The sequence below is a fragment of the Chrysochloris asiatica genome, unplaced genomic scaffold (genome assembly GCF_000296735.1).
Source record: "Chrysochloris asiatica unplaced genomic scaffold, ChrAsi1.0 scaffold00514, whole genome shotgun sequence".
NCBI lineage: Eukaryota > Metazoa > Chordata > Mammalia > Afrosoricida > Chrysochloridae > Chrysochloris > Chrysochloris asiatica.
In genome coordinates, this window is record NW_006409032.1 from 220,914 (window position 1) to 237,470 (window position 16,557).

Sequence of the window (16,557 nt, forward strand, 5' to 3'; positions counted from 1 at the left end):
GGGGCAGGGCTCCCACTTAGAGACAGAGTGCATGATGGTAGCTGTGCACATGGTGAATCTACTTAATACCACTGAATTAAGTACTTCAAGGTAGCTGAAGTGATACAAATTTGTGTTACACTTTAAATAAAAAGGGACAGAGGGGGGTAAAAAAGATGCGGAGTAACGTCAAAAGTCAGGCAGAAACCTGTCAGCGGAGAACTAAAGTATTTTCCACTAAGGCGAATGGAAAGACTGTATGCCCTGTCAAAGGTGGAGAACCTGAAGAGACCTGGAAAGCAAGACGTGCCTGTCCACTGAATAAAGGAAACAAACGTGGGCAGCCTGGTAATTTAAAAAACAATGAAAGTAAAAGAAAAACATTTAAATTAGTAATTGCACGGCCTACTTTTTTTTTGGGGGGGGGGCGCTTAAAAAATTATTTTGTGAGCATGATTAGGATGAACTTTGTTTTTAACCCGCCCTCTTGTTTTCATTTCTTATATATCAAAAGCATTTTTCCACGACATCAAATAGTTTCCTTACAACTTAATGCTTTCAGCAGGATGGGATTTGAGTGTATTTTGTTGTTTTGTTTTACTTTCTTTGTCAATGTTAAGGTCATTCCCCTCATTACAAAAATGGCGCATGCTCTTTCAGAAATGACAATGACAATATCTTCAAAAGCATTGAGTGGCTGTAAATTACTCCAACTAGCACACGATCCATTATTTACCTTACCACTCTCTTATTTTTCAGTATGACAGTATTCTCAACTTTTGTTTTGATGTTATAAATATTGCTATAACCATCTAATTTTTTTTTTAAAGTTGTCCTTGAGCGACTTCTCATTCAAGGTGACCCCATGGATGTCAGAGTAGAAGTACATGCCTCAGGGTTTTCGATGGCTGTGATTTTGGAGATCGATTGCCCGGTCTTTCTTCTGAGGTGCCTCTCCGGAGAGATCTAATGACCAAGCATTCAGTCAGCAGTCAGGAGCTTAGCCATTTGTACCACCCAGGGACGCTATGTAATTGTGTTATGAGTTCCTGAAAGTAGATTCCTGGAAGGGAAATCAAGAATCCAAAAGGGAAAAGAAACCTTTTAAGCTTAACGTGTTTGGCTAGATTGTGGTCTGAAAGCTGCACCTCAAGACCAACCTCCGCAACACAGAAGGCCGGCAGGAAACTTTAGATTTCCAAACCAAGAAATAAAAACTAGTATCTGCTTCTTCTGTTGTTGTTGTTGTTGTTGTTGTTAAGTGCCGTCGAGTCGGTTCCGACCCATAGCGACCCTGTACAGGGTTTCCGAGGGTGTAAATCCTTACGGGAGTAGAAAGCCTCATCTTTCTCCCGCGGAGCGGCTGGTAGTTTCGAACCGCTGACCTTAAGGTTCGCAGCCCGATTCGTAACCACTACGTTACCAGAGCTGCTTCTTCTGTACTGGTTTTTATTACTGACCCTAAGCTCTGTTTCTCCTCTATGGGTTTTGTGTGTTCCTCCAGGAAATGAGTCCTGCATGTGCTTGGTCTATTTTCCATGAAGTTCTAGTCCTTTACTTTATGATGGCAAATGTTACATGGAAGGAGCCCTGGTTGTGTAGTGGATTATAAGTGGAGCTGCTCACTGCCAGGTCAGTAGTTCGACTCTACCAGCCGGTCCTTGGGAGTAAGATGAGGCTTTCTGCTCCTATAAAGATTTACAGCCTCGAAAACCCTATACAGGGTCACTATGCATTGGAACCGACTTGAAGGTATACAACCACCATCACCACCAATGTTATATGTCAACTTAGGCCAGCTGTGGTGCCCAACTGTTTAGCCAAACGCCAGTCTGATTCCAACTGCCAGCGACCCTGAAGGTCGGAGTAGGGCTTAGGCTGGAAATCTTTATGGTAGCAGTTTGCCTGGTCTTTTCACCCACGGAGCACTGCTGGGTTCAAAGCGCCAACCTTCTGATTAGCAGCTGAGCACTTGAACCATTGCGTCACCCAATGAATTAACGTTATGAAGTAACTCCATGTGATCAGATGTTGTTGTTGTGAGGTGCTGTTGGGTTGGTTCTGACTCGTAGTGACACTACATACAACAGAACAAAACACTGCTTAGTTCTGCACCATCCTCGAAATATCTCCTATGTTTGAGTCCATTGTTGCAGCCACCATGTCAAGCCATCTTATTGAGGGTCTTCCTCATTGTCGCTGATGCTTTGCTTTACCAAGCATGATGTCTTTCTCCAGGGACGGGTCCTTCCTGCTAACAAGGCCAACGTATGTGAGACGACGTCTCGCCATTCTCACTTCCAGGGAACATTCCAACTGTACTTTGCCCCCAAGACAAATCTGTTCGATCATCAGGCATTCCATGTTATAATTCTACCATCATTCAAATGCATCGGTTTTTCTGCAGATGTTCTAGGATAAGCACCCAATCACTAGGTCAGTTTGAACCTCAAGGTCGGTGGTTCAAACTCACCAGCCACTCCTTGTTATGAGTTGGAACTGACCCCACAACACTTAACAACAACAAACTTTCACATGAGGTGACTGAAAATCCCATAGTGTTAATCTTTGCTTTGTGCTTGGTTTTTTTAAAAACATTTATGAAAGGTGTTTGGCAGCACATATGCCCAATGCAATATGTTGTTTGATTTCTTGACTGCTGCTTCCATGGGTCTTGATTGTGGATCCAAGTACAATGAAATCGTTGACAACTTCAATCTTTTCTCCATTTATTTTACGTTGCTTATTTGTCCTGTCGCGAGGATTTTCATTTTCTTTATGTTTTGGTGTAATCCATATCGCTTCAAGTCTTCTTCACTTGAGTTCAGTGTGTAAGAAAACCCCAATTAAGACACAATTCCAGAACTGCTTATTCGTTAATACTATTAACTCTTTATCTGCTGCCTTATACAATTTACCCGTTTGCTTTTGCCAGTGAGTTCTCTTTAATCGATGTAAAACACAATCTATCTGCAAATATCAATCATTTCATTTCCCACAGCCAATATTTTACAATTCGAGTTTGTTTCAAGTCTTACTGTACTAGCCAGACACCATGAGAAATGTTAATTACCAATGGTGAGATTTTTGTTGCTGTTGTTGTTAGGTGTCGCCAAGTCTGTTAGTGACTCTATATACAACAGAATAAAAGACTGCCTGATCCTGTTGTTGTTGTTGTTATGTGCCGTGGAGTCGGTTCCGACTCATAGCGACCCTACACAGGGTTTCCGAAGCTGTAAATCTTTACGGGAGCAGAAAGCCTCATCTTTCTCCCGCGGAACCACTGGAAGTTTCGAACTGCTGACCTTGCTGTACCAGCCTCAAGTTTTCACTGTGTTTGAGCCAAGCATTGCAGCCACCATGACTCTGTGAGGCCTCCTTAGTCCCAACTCTGATAGGAAGAGCTTTAAGAATGATGCTGGCATCCACAAAGACAATCTTCTCCATCCTTCTTTGGTGAATAGTAGCTGGGATCTTAAAAGCTCACGAGCAGCTGTCCACAGTGCAGCTATTGGTCTCTCCAAGAAAGAAGAGTGAGGAGAATTGAAGAGGCTTGGAATCAGCTAGCCCAGTGGACCATGTGACCATCAGTCTCCACAAGTCTGAGACCCAGAAGAACTAGATGGTGCCCAGCTACCACTATCAACTGCTCTGAAAGGGATCCCATTAGAAGGACCTGGATAGAATGGGAGAAAATGTGGAACAAAACCAAAGTTATTAACAATACATGTGTATGCTGTTGTTAAGGGCCATCAAGTTGGTTCTGACACATAGAGACCCTGTATCGAGTTTCTGAGGTGTGGCTGGTGAGTTTGAATCGCTGACCTTGAGGTTCAAACTTATCTTGTGGTCCAGCGCGTTATCCTGCAATGCCACACCAGGTGTCTCTCCCTCTGTTTCTCGATACACACACATAGCAGAACTGCCTTATCAGGTTTTTAAAGCTGTGATCCCTTGGAATTAGATTGTCTGGACTATCTTCTGAGGCCCCTCAGGTTGGCTTTGAACTGACAACCTTTGAGCTAATAGTCTAGTATTTGATCAGTTAATCTTGTTGAAGAAGTGTTTCTGTTTCTCATTTTATAAGAGGTCTCTTTTATTTCTCTCTCTTTAATGTTTATTGTTCTTAGGTGCTGCTGAGTTGGTTCATAGCAACCGTATATATGCACAATGGAACAAAAACAGTGCCTGGTCCGGTGACACTCTCCCAAGTCTAATTCTCTAAATTAGAAATTGATCATTAAAGTGATTGAGTGAGATTGATGATATTTTGTACTGGGCTTCTCGAGGACATAGATTGCGCTGCATCAGAGTAGAATTGTGCTCCGGAGAGTTTTCAGTGGCTGAGTTTTGGGAAATAGATCTCCAAGCCTTTCTTCCAAGGTGCTACCTGGTGGACTTGAATTAGCCACTCGTCTAGGGATTCTCAACCCAGAGAAGTCGTGCCCCTAGGGAACAACTGGAGACATCCATGTTGTTGAGACTGGGTAAGTGGGAAGTTTCTGGCATCAAGTGGGTGGAGGCCAGAGATGCTGCTCAACACCCTACAGTGCACAGGATACCCCTTGTCCTCCGGCAAAGAACCTTCAAATCCCAACTATCCAATGTGCCAAGGGCAAGAAATCCTGGTCTTAATCAAGGCCACAAGTGTCTAAGTCTTTCCTTACTCCAACAAGCCCTGGTGTCTCAGTGGTTAAGGAGGTGGATACTAACAGAAAGGTGAGTGGTTCAAACCCACTAGCTGCTCCGAGGGAGAAAATCGTGATGATCTACTGCTGTCCAGATGACAGTTCTGTTCTGTCCTACTGGGGTGCTAGGAACCCTGGTGACACACTGGTTCAGCACTCAGCTGCCGTCTGAACCTTCCAGCCACAATCTGCAGGAGGAAGATGTGGCAGTCTCCGTCTACAGAGATTTGTAGTCTTGGAAACCCAACAGGACATTCTACTCTGCCCCAGGTGATGGCGCTGAGTCGAAATAGATGACAGTGGATTCCGACTGCAGATTATATTCCAAACGGCCACTAGAGGTCAGATCGAGCCACGTATATCCCTGAATTTAAAAAACTACTCAGCTCCAAGAAGAAATGCCCTCAGAGGGCCCCAACCTGTCTTTCCATTGGGGTCTCCAGTGCTTTCCCTCACAGTTACCCAGGAGTCCCTGATTGTTCCCACCTATTTGGCTCTGCCCACGCTCTCTCTGCTTGGAATGCCTCCCCGCTCCTCACCTCTGAGCCAACACCCCTTCCTTCATTCTTTAAGATACAACGCAGAAGGAAGCCTCCCTGACCCTCCTCCGTGGAATGCAGCTACCAAGCACGCCTGTACTTGTCACCCCAGAGAAAAATGTTATGCTTCCCTATCAGTCTTTCCCGCTGTAGTATAAACTGCTGATGTGGGGCCCCTCATGTGTCTCTGACTCACTGGTGCCAGGGGGCATAGTGTTGTGCACACGGTGGGTGTGGATAAATATTTAGTGAGTGAGTGGATGGGGGGGAAAGTGCCGTCTATCTGGGAGGTGCCCATTCAGGACTCCATGGAGGCTACATTTTAAGAAGAGTGTGTTAGTTAAGCTCATCCTGATTTCATGCCCCAGAAGCCCTCAGGATCTTTAAGGCACAAAGTATGTTTTCCGCCTGCCTGGACTGACGGCCCTGGACGGACATGTCCCAGGTGAGCCGTACCTAGAGTCCTCAGCACCAGAGGCTGAAGAGGCTTCTCTGTGACAAAAAAAGCCAACAGCTCTGAGAACAGATGGACCTTCTGCGGACAGACCTAATGATTCTTACCTCCAGAGAGCCCTACCCTAGGCCATCACTGGACAGTGGAGAGGAGCCAGCTGGGGCGGAGGGTGGATACGCCTGGCCCTACTTCCCCAGAGACCTGGGCTGCTGAGGCCTACGGCCTCAAGCCTGACTGTAGCAACGTCACGATGGCTCTGTGATGCCCGCGTCAGGTGGCACTGGGCTTCTGATGGTGGGGTTGTGCCACTGAGTCCTCTTTGGACCCTGGGCCGCAGGGGGAGGTGCAAGAGAGAAAACAAACAACACAATACGTTCCACACGGATGGTTCCGGAGGAAACGCTCCGTTGGATGGGCGGCGATTGGTGCACATCTGGAGGGACGGACTTTTGAATCTTACTGGATTCTCAACCTAAACCTTCCGTGGTTTCCTTTCGCTTGGGAACTGGCAGGTGGTATGAGACGTTTCTGGGTAGAAACCAGTTGTCCTGAACTTGACTCCAACTCATTGACGTTCAAACTTATCGGGTAGAAACCAGTTTTCCTGAACTTGACTCTAACTCATGGTGCCCCCAGGTGTGTTGGAGTAGAACTACACTCTGCAGGGTTTTTAGTGGCTGCTGTTTGCCAGGCCTTTCTTCCAAGGTGCTTCTGGGTGGGCTCAAACTTACAACTTTTCACCTGACCAAAGTTTTAGTGGAGAGGTAGGAGGGGACAGGTAGAGCTACACCAATCTGGACACAACTCTCATGTTATAGGCTCAACCTTGTCCCGGCCCAAATATGTATCGACTGTCCTAATCTTCAAGGAGTTCTGGTAGCGTAGTGGTTAAGAATCGGGCTGCGAACCTCAGGGACAGCAGGTCAAAACTCCCAGCTGTTCTGCGGGAGAAAGGTGAGGCTTTCTGCTCCCGTAAAGATTTACAGCCTCGGAAACCCTGTACAGGGTTGCTATGAGTCGGAACTGACTCCACAGCACATCACAACAACAATAACATCCTAATCTTCAGGAGTCCTGGTGTGGCGCTGTAGGATAAGCACTAGACCTCAAGGTCGGTTTGAACTCCAAAGTCGGTGGTTCAAACTCACAGGCTGCTCCTTGGAAACTCAACTATCATTGTTGTTGTTGTTGTTGTTAAGTGCCGTCAAATCAGTTCCGACATCTAGTGTGGCCCCTGTATAAGGTTTCCGAGCAGTGGCTGGTAAGGTTGACCCGTCAACCTTTGCAGTCCAGCGCATTAACCCACAGCACCACACCAGGACTGCACTGTTGTTGTTAGGTGTCCTCAAGTTGATACAGATTCACAGCAACCTTACGCACAACAGACATACAACACTGCCGGTCCTTCCACACCCTCACAATGTTTGCTACCTTTGAGCCCACTGCTGCTGCCACTGTGCCAGTCTATCCTGTTGGGGGTCTTCCTCTTTTTTGCTGACCCTTCACTTTACCAAGCATGACATCCTTCTCCAGGGACGGGTCCCTCCTGAGAACATGGGCAAGTAAGAGAAGCTTTGCCATCCTGGCTTCTAAGATGCAAACTGTCTTTACTTCTTCCAACACAGATTTGTTTGTTCTTCTGGTAGTCCATGGTACTTCTAATATTCTCTTCCAAAATAACTCAAATGTACCAGTTCTTCTACGGTCTTCCTTATTCACTGTTCTACTTTCACATGCATATGAGGTGACTGAAAATACCATGGCTTGGATCAGGCACATAAAATACGAGTATACACATGGACCTCACCCTATGGAATACATGGAAATCAAACTGACTACATCTGTGGAAAGAAGACGGTAGAAAAGCTCCATATCATCAGCCAAAACAAGACCAGGAGCAGACTGTGGAACAGACCATCAATTGCTCATATGCAAGTTCAGGCTGAAGCTGAAGAAAATGAAAACAAGTCTGTGAGGGCCAAAACATCCCATCTGAATTTACAGATCATCTCAAAAACAGATCTGATGAATTACACACTAATGACTGGACCAAAGACCAAAAGAGTTGTGGGATGACATCAAGAACATCATACAGAGAGAAAACAAAAGGTCATTAAGAAGATAAGAAAGAAGGAAAAGACCAAAGTGGATGTCAGAAGAGACTCTGAAACTTGCTCTCCAGTGTAGAGATGCTAAAGCAAAAGGAAGAAATGAGGAGGTAAAAGAGCTGGATAGAAATTCTGAATGCAGAACTCAGAGGGAATTGTGGGTGGGAAGGACCCATCTAACCTAAATGCACAAAGGTCTGTGAATCGGCTGACAGAGACTTGCCTTTGACCTAAGTGTCTGCTTACAGGGAAGGTAAGAAAAGATGAAAGGGCTAGAGTCACTTTTCTTGCTGTGAGATGCGGACACCTGGTGGTGCAGTGAACAGTCTGGCCTTTGGTCCTGGGTCCTGAGAGCCGACTACACCAGAGGACAATGTGTGCGCTCTGACCAGGGGGGCCCACCTGTGGCTGATGCTAAGTGTCTGGAGGGTGACATCATTTGTTGTGGCCACGTGGGGGGGGCGGGCAGGCCACTAAAGGCCTTGGAGGGTGGGGGCTCTGTGGAGTTTCCTGGGTGGAGACAGTGTGGTGTCCGTATCCTCTGTCCTGCTTTTTCCCTGGAGTGCGTGAGGCATTGCACCTATGATCAGACTTAAGAGAAGGGACCAGTCAGTGTCCATGGACCTGACCCTGGGTGAGTGGGAGTGATGGGGAGCTAGGAGTGGGGGTTCAATGTCTGTGGACCTGGCCCCACTGGGGGGTGGGAGCCAGTGCCTGCCGACCTGGCCCCCCATGAGTGGAGACAGACACCAGTAGCCACTGACCTGACCCTTCGTGAGTGTGGATGAGAGCGGGAGGGTGAATCAGCATGAGAGAAGGGGGCTGGCAGTGTAAGAGGAGGAGCTGAGGTTGCATAGGACCCAGTGGCTGTGACGAGGACTTGTCATCAGAGGGACTGGTTTGCACAGTTGACCAAGAGCGGCATCAGCTAGACACAACCCTGACTTTCTGTCCTTTCACAGGCTTGGGGACATTCAGCTTATTCACAGAGGGGAAGTGTCTGGCGTTTGATGATGCCGTGAGGCGCCCCCGTGAAGGATGAGACATGGTGGCCTGGCTAACACATCAAGAAACTGCAGCGGGTTTGAACTGGGTCATCAAACAGGTGGTGGGCAGGAGTTTCTCAGACTAGTTTCCTCTAGCTACCCGAGTTCCTTCCAGAAGTCAGACAGAAACCTGGAGTCTGGGACTGAGGCAAAGCTCAGGGACGTAAAAAGTTCCCTTACAACAGATCTTCGTGTTTCCTGGTTATATTTGTTCTTGCCGGGACATTCTCACTCAGCTGCAAGATCTCTCTGTCAGCAAAAGGCACCCACCACCCGTGGTTCAGGGCCCTGATTCACTGTGTTGCACCCCCCTCCCCCCCGCCAGCAAGCACCACATCAACACCACACCAAGAGCAGTCAGACCTGGGGACAAACACCACATTGTGCAGGTAGTCCTCGAATGTCTTCCGGAAGGACGACTCCTCCAGCTCCTTCAGGATCTGGGAGTCTGTCTTGGGGCAGGAGCAGCATTCGCCAGTCGTCTCCTCATACTCGGTCTGGTTGTGTTTCTGGGTGCCCTCCGACTCAAACGGCGGAGACCAGGTCCGGGAGGGTAGCTTCAACCCTACAGACAGGCAGAGCAAAGGGGGGCTCGAGTCTCACGCCATCTCCCCTCTCCCTTCTCCCCTTCTACCACGGCCCCCTCCACCCCACACACATACAAGAGGCACTTGGCTAGGGGGTGGAAGCCTCCCCTTCCATGTTAGAGACCTGGGTTCAAGTCCCACCCATCATGCGCAGTCAACACCCACCTGTCGGTGGCGCTTCTAGTCTAAGACGGAGTAGGAAGAATGGCCTGGCAATCAATTTCTGATCATCAGCCAGTGAAAATCCTACGGATGACAATGGTCCGTCTGCAAATGATCATGAAGATGGTACAGGGCCAGGTGGCATTTGGATCCACTGTGCACGGGGTCGTCATGAGTTGGGGGCCAACTTGGCCACTAACAGCAGCAATGGGCAGAGTCTGGGGCCAGGGGCTGGCGTCCAGTCAAAGATGCAACCCTACATCTTAAGTGTCCTGTGCGTCTCAACCGAGAAGAGGTAGGTCAACGGTCTGGAAATTCTCAGACACTGTGACCCCAGGGGACAGGGACTCACATAATGTCCCTGCCCGGCTTAAACTTAACATTCTAGTGGTCAAATCAATTTTGCTCTAGCAAGGGTGGGCACAATAAAGGAATAAATGCATGTGCCAAGGGTCAGATGGTGGTAAGTGGACAGAGGGGATCCGGAGGTGCTGATTTATGGAGTTGTTGATAGGTGCCATCAAGTCAGTTCCAACTCATAGCGACCCCGTGTACAACAGAAGGGATCCAGTGCCTGGTCCTGCATTATCCTCACCAGTGTTCTAGGTTTGAGCCCACTGTTGTAGTCATGTGCCAACCCACGTCGTTGGGAGGGGGGGGGTCTTCCTCTTTTTCGCTAACCCTGCACTTTACCAAACATGATATCCTTCTCCAGGGGCTGGTCCCTCCTGATAATATGTCCGAAGTATGAGAGACAAAGTCTCGCCATCCAGGATTCTAAGGTGATTCTGGCTGTGCTCCTTCCAGGGTGGGCTTTATGGAGTCGTCGTGGATAAAGTACAGGAGTCCTTGGGTGGTACAGATGGTTAGGCATTCGACTACTAACCAAAAGGTTGGTGGTTCGAATCTATCCAAAGATACCTCAAAAGAAAACACTGGAAACATGCTTCCAAAAGGCCACAGCCTTGAATAACCTATTGTTGTGAAGGGCCATGGAGTCGGTTCCGACTCATAGTTACCCTGTACTGGGTTTCCAAGGAGCAACTGGTAGGTTTGAACTGCTGACCTTGTGGCTAGCTAGGCAGTGTTTACCCTACAGCACCAGTAGTTCTGCACATATGGGGTCTCCACGAATTGGGGTTGACTCCAACAGCCACTGTGTTCGTTTTGTCTCGTACACAAAGACCCTTGAGCAGAAATACTAAATGAAGGACCGAGCCACACATCTTTGCTGTTCACGTAAATCAGGTGCTGTGGAGTCCATTTCCACTCACGACCCCACATGTGCAGAGCAGATGTGCCCACAGGGTTTCCTAGGCAGTGACGTTTACCAGGGAATACCTCCAGGCCTTTTCTTCCGCAGAGCCGCTGTGTGGTTTTGAACTGCCGACCTTTTTGGTAAGCAGCTGGGTGTTTTAACTGCTATGCAACCAAGGCTCTTGATTCTCCAAGTAGTAGCCTTGAAGATAGCAGGCTGGTGTTTAAATAACCCCTGGTGGTGTCTTGAGCCCCGGGATCAAATCCCTGTGGGGTCTGTTACCCGCTGTGTGACACGACCGTGTTTCTAAAGCTCCCTGGAACCTGTGTCTACAACCCTGAGGTGTGGACAACCTGTGTCTTCCACCCTGAGGTGTGGACAACCAACACCACTGCCTACGGAGGAACCTGGTGGCACCCGGTTAACGTTGGGCTGGTAACTGAAAGGTGTGTGCAGAAATGAGGCAGTTTGCTTCTGTAAAGATTTCCAGTCTGGGAGAGCCTATGGGGCTGTTCTACTGTGTCCTACAGGGTTGCTGCGAGTCGGATCAGACTCGACTACAGTGAGTGGGGCTCCTTAGAGGGAAGACCGGGTGGCGCCACCGTTAAGTGTTGCACAGCTAAACCAAAGGTTGGACGTGCGAACCCACACAGCCACTCACTCCAAGGGAGAGAAGACCTGGAGACCTGCTTCCATAAAGATGACAGGAATCCCTACCCATCAGTGCTACTCTGTCACACGGGGGGAAAGTGGGCTCAGCGGTGCCTAATAACAACACTCCTTACAGGGAAAAATCCATGAAGGACTCTCACAATCAGCTTTTGCAGGGTGCGCCCTCAGCTGGCTGGCTGAGCTGGGCACATACAGAGTCTGCTGAGTAAAGCAGATCCGTTCTTTCCAGCCCCTTTAGGGAAGCCTCAAGTACAGACAATGAGCTCTGAACGAGGGTCAAGTACCTTTCTGCGAACAGTGAATAGCCATGTGGGAGCACAAGGATCTTTAAAGCTTTGAAAGCCTGCACGGCTGACACGTAAAAATATTTCTCCAGCTTATTAATACCAGTGGCCAGGGCAGTCAGTCTGACTCAGGGAGACCTCATGTGTTTCACAGCAGAGCTATGCTCCATCGGGTGTACAGGGCTGATTTTTCGGAAACAGATCACCAGGCCTTTCTTTGGAGGCACTTCTGGGTAGGTTCAAACAGTCAACCTTGGAGTGAAGAGCTGCGTGTGCTCACCGTCTGCACCACTGTGGCATCCTAAATTTTATTAGCATAGACCAACTTCCTGGGTCAGTTGAGAGGGACTATGCATCACGGATTAAAGAAAAATAGAACCCGAATAAAGGCAGATTATCTTTGCAAAGGGGACTCCTGACATTCTTCTGCAAAGAATGGGCTTTGCCACAACTTCTGTTGCTGTTACCTGCAGGCAGCAGCCACAGTATGAAACTCAGTGCTGTTGTTTGGTGGCTGCTATCGAATCGGTTTCCAATTTACGGGGCCCCCATGCACAATGGAACAAAACATTGCCCGGTTCTGTACCATCCTCATGATCAATTGAGGATCAGACAGTTGTGAACCAGAGAGTTTTCACTCGCTGGTTTTCAGAAAGATCACCAGGCCTTTCTTCCTAATCTTTCTACCCTAAAAGCTCTACTGAAGCCTGTTCAGTCTCCTAGCCCCAGCCAAGCCTGTCTTTCACTCGCTGGTTTTCAGAAAGATCACCAGGCCTTTCTTCCTAATCTTTCTACCCTAAAAGCTCTGCTGAAGCCTGTTCAGTCTCCTAGCCCCAGCCAAGTCTACCATGGGCAGACAACTGGTACCAATTATGAAGGGCACTGGCTTAGATTGGAACCTGGGTGTCCCATATGGGAGGTGAGAATTCTACCACTGAGTTTCATTAATTCATTTTCTCAAATTAAAGGGTCTAAATGGGGCCCCGACCCTTCCCCACCTTTGTCAATGACTCAGCATGCCTGCCTGTGTTCCCAGCTCTGCACAGAAGTCCTGTAGGGGTTAACTCATGTACATTCACAACAGAATGGATAAGGTTGTGGGAAAGGATGGAGGAGGGGAGAATGGGGAGGAGAAAACTCGCGGGAGCTGGTGCCAGGGTACGGGTTGTCTAGTTTGGACATACGAGGGAAGGCGCTTCATAAAGTCCATGGAAAAATAGAACGAACAGATAATGGAATTTCCCCATAAAATTTTCGGAGCCCCCTTGGATGTCTTTTAGGGTGTGTACTTTGTGTGTTTTCATATGAGACAGAATGGTATGCGCACATGTGTGAAATGGGAAGACGTGCTTCCCTGGGAAGGGGGCAAAGTGGACCACACGTGTGGGAGACTGTTCCCAGCACACCTGGACCACTCACCTTTGAGACAATAATCCAACTCAAACAGCTCATTGTCTTCCACCTGCCTCTCCCAGAACACCAGGTAGTGGGTGATATTGCCGTTGGGGTCTGAGGGAGGCTTCCATTTCAAAAGAATCTGGGATGAGGAATTAGAAACTGAGATGGGATCCAGGGGGACAGAAGGATCTGGAAAGAGAAAAGACACAAGGCCACCGTGAGTATGTGAGGATGAGAGCTTAGGTCATTGGCTGGCTGGTGCACAAGTTAAGGGGATCAGGAGGATGTTGGCTGCAATGTTATTTAAACCACGTGGATGTTCGCTGCAGGGCCGACTTGATGGCGCTTAACAATGGGCCAGAAGTAAGGTGGCATCAGTTGATCTTAGTAGCTGGGGAAAGGCAGAATTCAGTGACATTGAGATTGTTGTTGATGAACTGCTGTCGAATCGGTTCTGACTCATAGTGACCCTGTATAGGATGTCCGAGGAGAGTCTGGTGGGTTTGAACTGCTACCCTTGTGGCTGGCAGTTCAGTGCGTACCCTACAGCATCATACTAGGACTTAGGCAATGGTTAATTGTCTATATTTTATCTTCTCTTTATATGAGGAGCCTGGTGGCGCAGTGGTTAAGTGTCAGGCTGCTAACTGAAAGGTGAGTTGAAATTCACACAAGTCCTGACGGAAAGATGCGCCAGCCTGCGTCTGTAAAGATCTACAAGCTGGAAACCCCACGGAGCAGTTCTGCTACATCCTATAGGGTCGCGATGAATCAGAACCAACTCAGTAGCAGTGGGTTGGATCCCTGTGTTTTTTTCTTCCCTTTATGAGCCTATTGGTACCTTGCTTCTTCAAGCTGTTTGGTTTTTCTGGAAACAATTATGGCCTTCCTACATGCACATAGAATAACTGCACAGACCAAACCTTATGTTCACACTTTTGATTATTTTTTTAATTACCCCCAAGACAATCTATGAAGTCAATTGCCAGGACTTTCTTCCTAATGATCTGGCCACCTGACTTCCTAGAATGTTTCCCACATTGAAATCCACACACTGAGTGGGGAGGAGAGAGGCAAGAAGTCCCAGAAATGTGAGAGCCACCCAGCTGACCCATTGGGAGTTTATTTTGGGGGTGAGCAGGGATCAAATTCAAGTTTTTCACAATTAAACACAGTTGTCCGGTCTTGGTTCTGACATTGTATCCACTGCTGTTACACTGACTCCTAAGCCGTCCTATAGGGCAGAAGAGAGATGCCCCGTGGGGTTTCCAAGGCCTCTCAGGGTCTTACTCCTGGAGAGGGACTGGTGCCTTCAAAGAGCTGACCTCTTAGTGAGCAGCTGACCACTTTAACCACCATGCCACCAGAGCTCCCGAGTTACTGGGAAACCAAAGCCTGTTAACTAGTTCCGTTTCACAACACTTACTTGTGGCGTCTGTCTGCACATAGATGATGTCGCTCTTGGCCCCATAGGTCCGCCGCTCATCGGAAAACGTGACCAAGGTCTTGACAAAGATGGCATACTGGGTCCAGGGCTTGAGACCCCGCATCAGCCACCCGGGGTGAGCCTGTATCTTGGGGTCGTTGGACCTCTGGGGCGGGTCAATGTCCACCACCGTCCAGCTGTTGGAACCGCAAGCGTCCTGCCCGTCGAATTCCGTCACGTTCTGATAGGGGCTTCCAAGACAAAATGGGAGAGCGGTTATCATCTCCTCGGGGAGGGGGGCGGCACAGAGCTGGCTGGGTCAGTTATAATTGGCTCTGCTGGGCAGCACGCTGGTCACCCGCCCAATCTTATTCTTTGTCTAGAAGTTATAGATTTACTTGTTGTCATTGTTGAGAATGAGCACAGCAGAATGTAGGCAGGGGATTCAAAAGTTCATGGATGACTGGAATGAAAAGACAGTGGGATTTTCCCAAGAACTGTTTGAAGCCCCTTCGCATACCCATTGGACAAATTTCTACATGTGCAGTTAGCGATGCTGATTCCATTCCACTCTTTCCCACAGACATGCACAGACATGAACTCTCTGCCACTCAGGCTTCCTCTTGTGCCCTCCTTTTAAGTGGCCATTGTCAGTGAGTCTGTCTGTCTTTCTTCCACGGGATGGCTGGTGGGTTCGAACCACAATACCGTCAGTTAGCAGCCTAAAGCTTAACTCGGTAGATCTTAAAAGAGCATAATGCTCAAAGCAGACACTCTTGATGAGTTCTTTGCTTAAAGGGGACTTCAGGGCACCCCTCAGGGAAACACAAAGAGGAGTAGCCAGAAAGAAAGTGACAGTCACCCCAAGTCTTAATTTCCCAACAATGACAAACAACAACAACAATAAAAGCAGCAGCAACCTCGTGAGTTATCGTTAAGATAACATGACAGAAAATGTGGCCACGTGATAAATCTTGAGAGATGGAACAATCAGTGATATCACTAGTATCACACTGCCTGGACCAGTATTCTTGCTGTTGTTAAGTGGTCATCAAGTTGGCCCCCAGCTCCCGGTAACCCCACCAACCAGAGACCAAAACACTGCCCGGTCCTGTGCCATCCCCAAGATCGTCTGTCTGTGCATCAGATTATTCTGAACCATAAGGTTTTTCACTGGCAAATTTTTGCAAGTTGAATGCCAGGTCATTCTTTCTATTCTCACTACCATCCTTAAAATTCCAGCCCAGTTGTGTAGTTGGCTGAGGATGCCTCTAAGTCGTACCATGAAGGGCAGAATGGATTATTCCCCCAGAAATGTGGCCAATCTAGGTTTCCAAAATTGACCTATTTGCTTCAGTGTCTGGCTTTTGACAAAGTACCGCACACCGTCACAGAGTGAGAGAGTGTGATGAGATCTACACTGTGATTGAGGGGAGCCCCAGATGTGACCGTGGTTCACACACAAACACATGGCCATCTCCTGAACACCTTCCTCTTGTACTTACGCCTCCTTGTAGAAAAGCATGAACCCCAGCAAGTCTCGGAAGTCGGGTGGCCAGTACGGCTCCCATCTGAGCAAGATCTTGTCAAAAGATGTCCGGATGTAAGAAAACTTAAGTAATTCATTTTCACCTAGAAAACAAAAACCGGAAAAAAAAAAAAAAAAGTGGCTTCAGGCCGAAGCGGGTGATGGTACATTCTCACGAGCTGCTGTGAGGAGGGGCGTTCTGACATTCTGTGTTGTTCGTTCTAAAGTGCCTCTCCCTGAGTCCCCACCTCACTTCACTCAGTGGGAGAGGGGGAAGGGACGTGGGGCATGGTTTAAACGTAAGAATTAGCCACATAGCCAGATCCCTAATGCAACCCCAAATGAGTAATAGCTGTCTACCCCAACGTCAGAGAATACCCAGCCGTTACTGGGATCTTCAAGGGAAACACAATGATGCCTTGCACACT

General features: G+C 48.2%; 1 protein-coding gene across 1 annotated transcript in view; it reads right to left on the minus strand.

Moving 5' to 3' along the window:
- The window catches only part of INSR (insulin receptor), a gene marked incomplete at its 5' end in the record, with an annotated part of 136,902 nt that overhangs the window by 28,819 nt on the left and 91,526 nt on the right, over positions 1–16,557 (minus strand). The window contains 5 exons of the mRNA XM_006877480.1: positions 5,663–5,698; positions 9,178–9,379; positions 13,197–13,364; positions 14,602–14,852; positions 16,107–16,233. Coding sequence (XP_006877542.1) covers positions 5,663–5,698; positions 9,178–9,379; positions 13,197–13,364; positions 14,602–14,852; positions 16,107–16,233 — 784 coding nt within the window. The remainder of the gene's footprint in view (positions 1–5,662; positions 5,699–9,177; positions 9,380–13,196; positions 13,365–14,601; positions 14,853–16,106; positions 16,234–16,557) is intronic.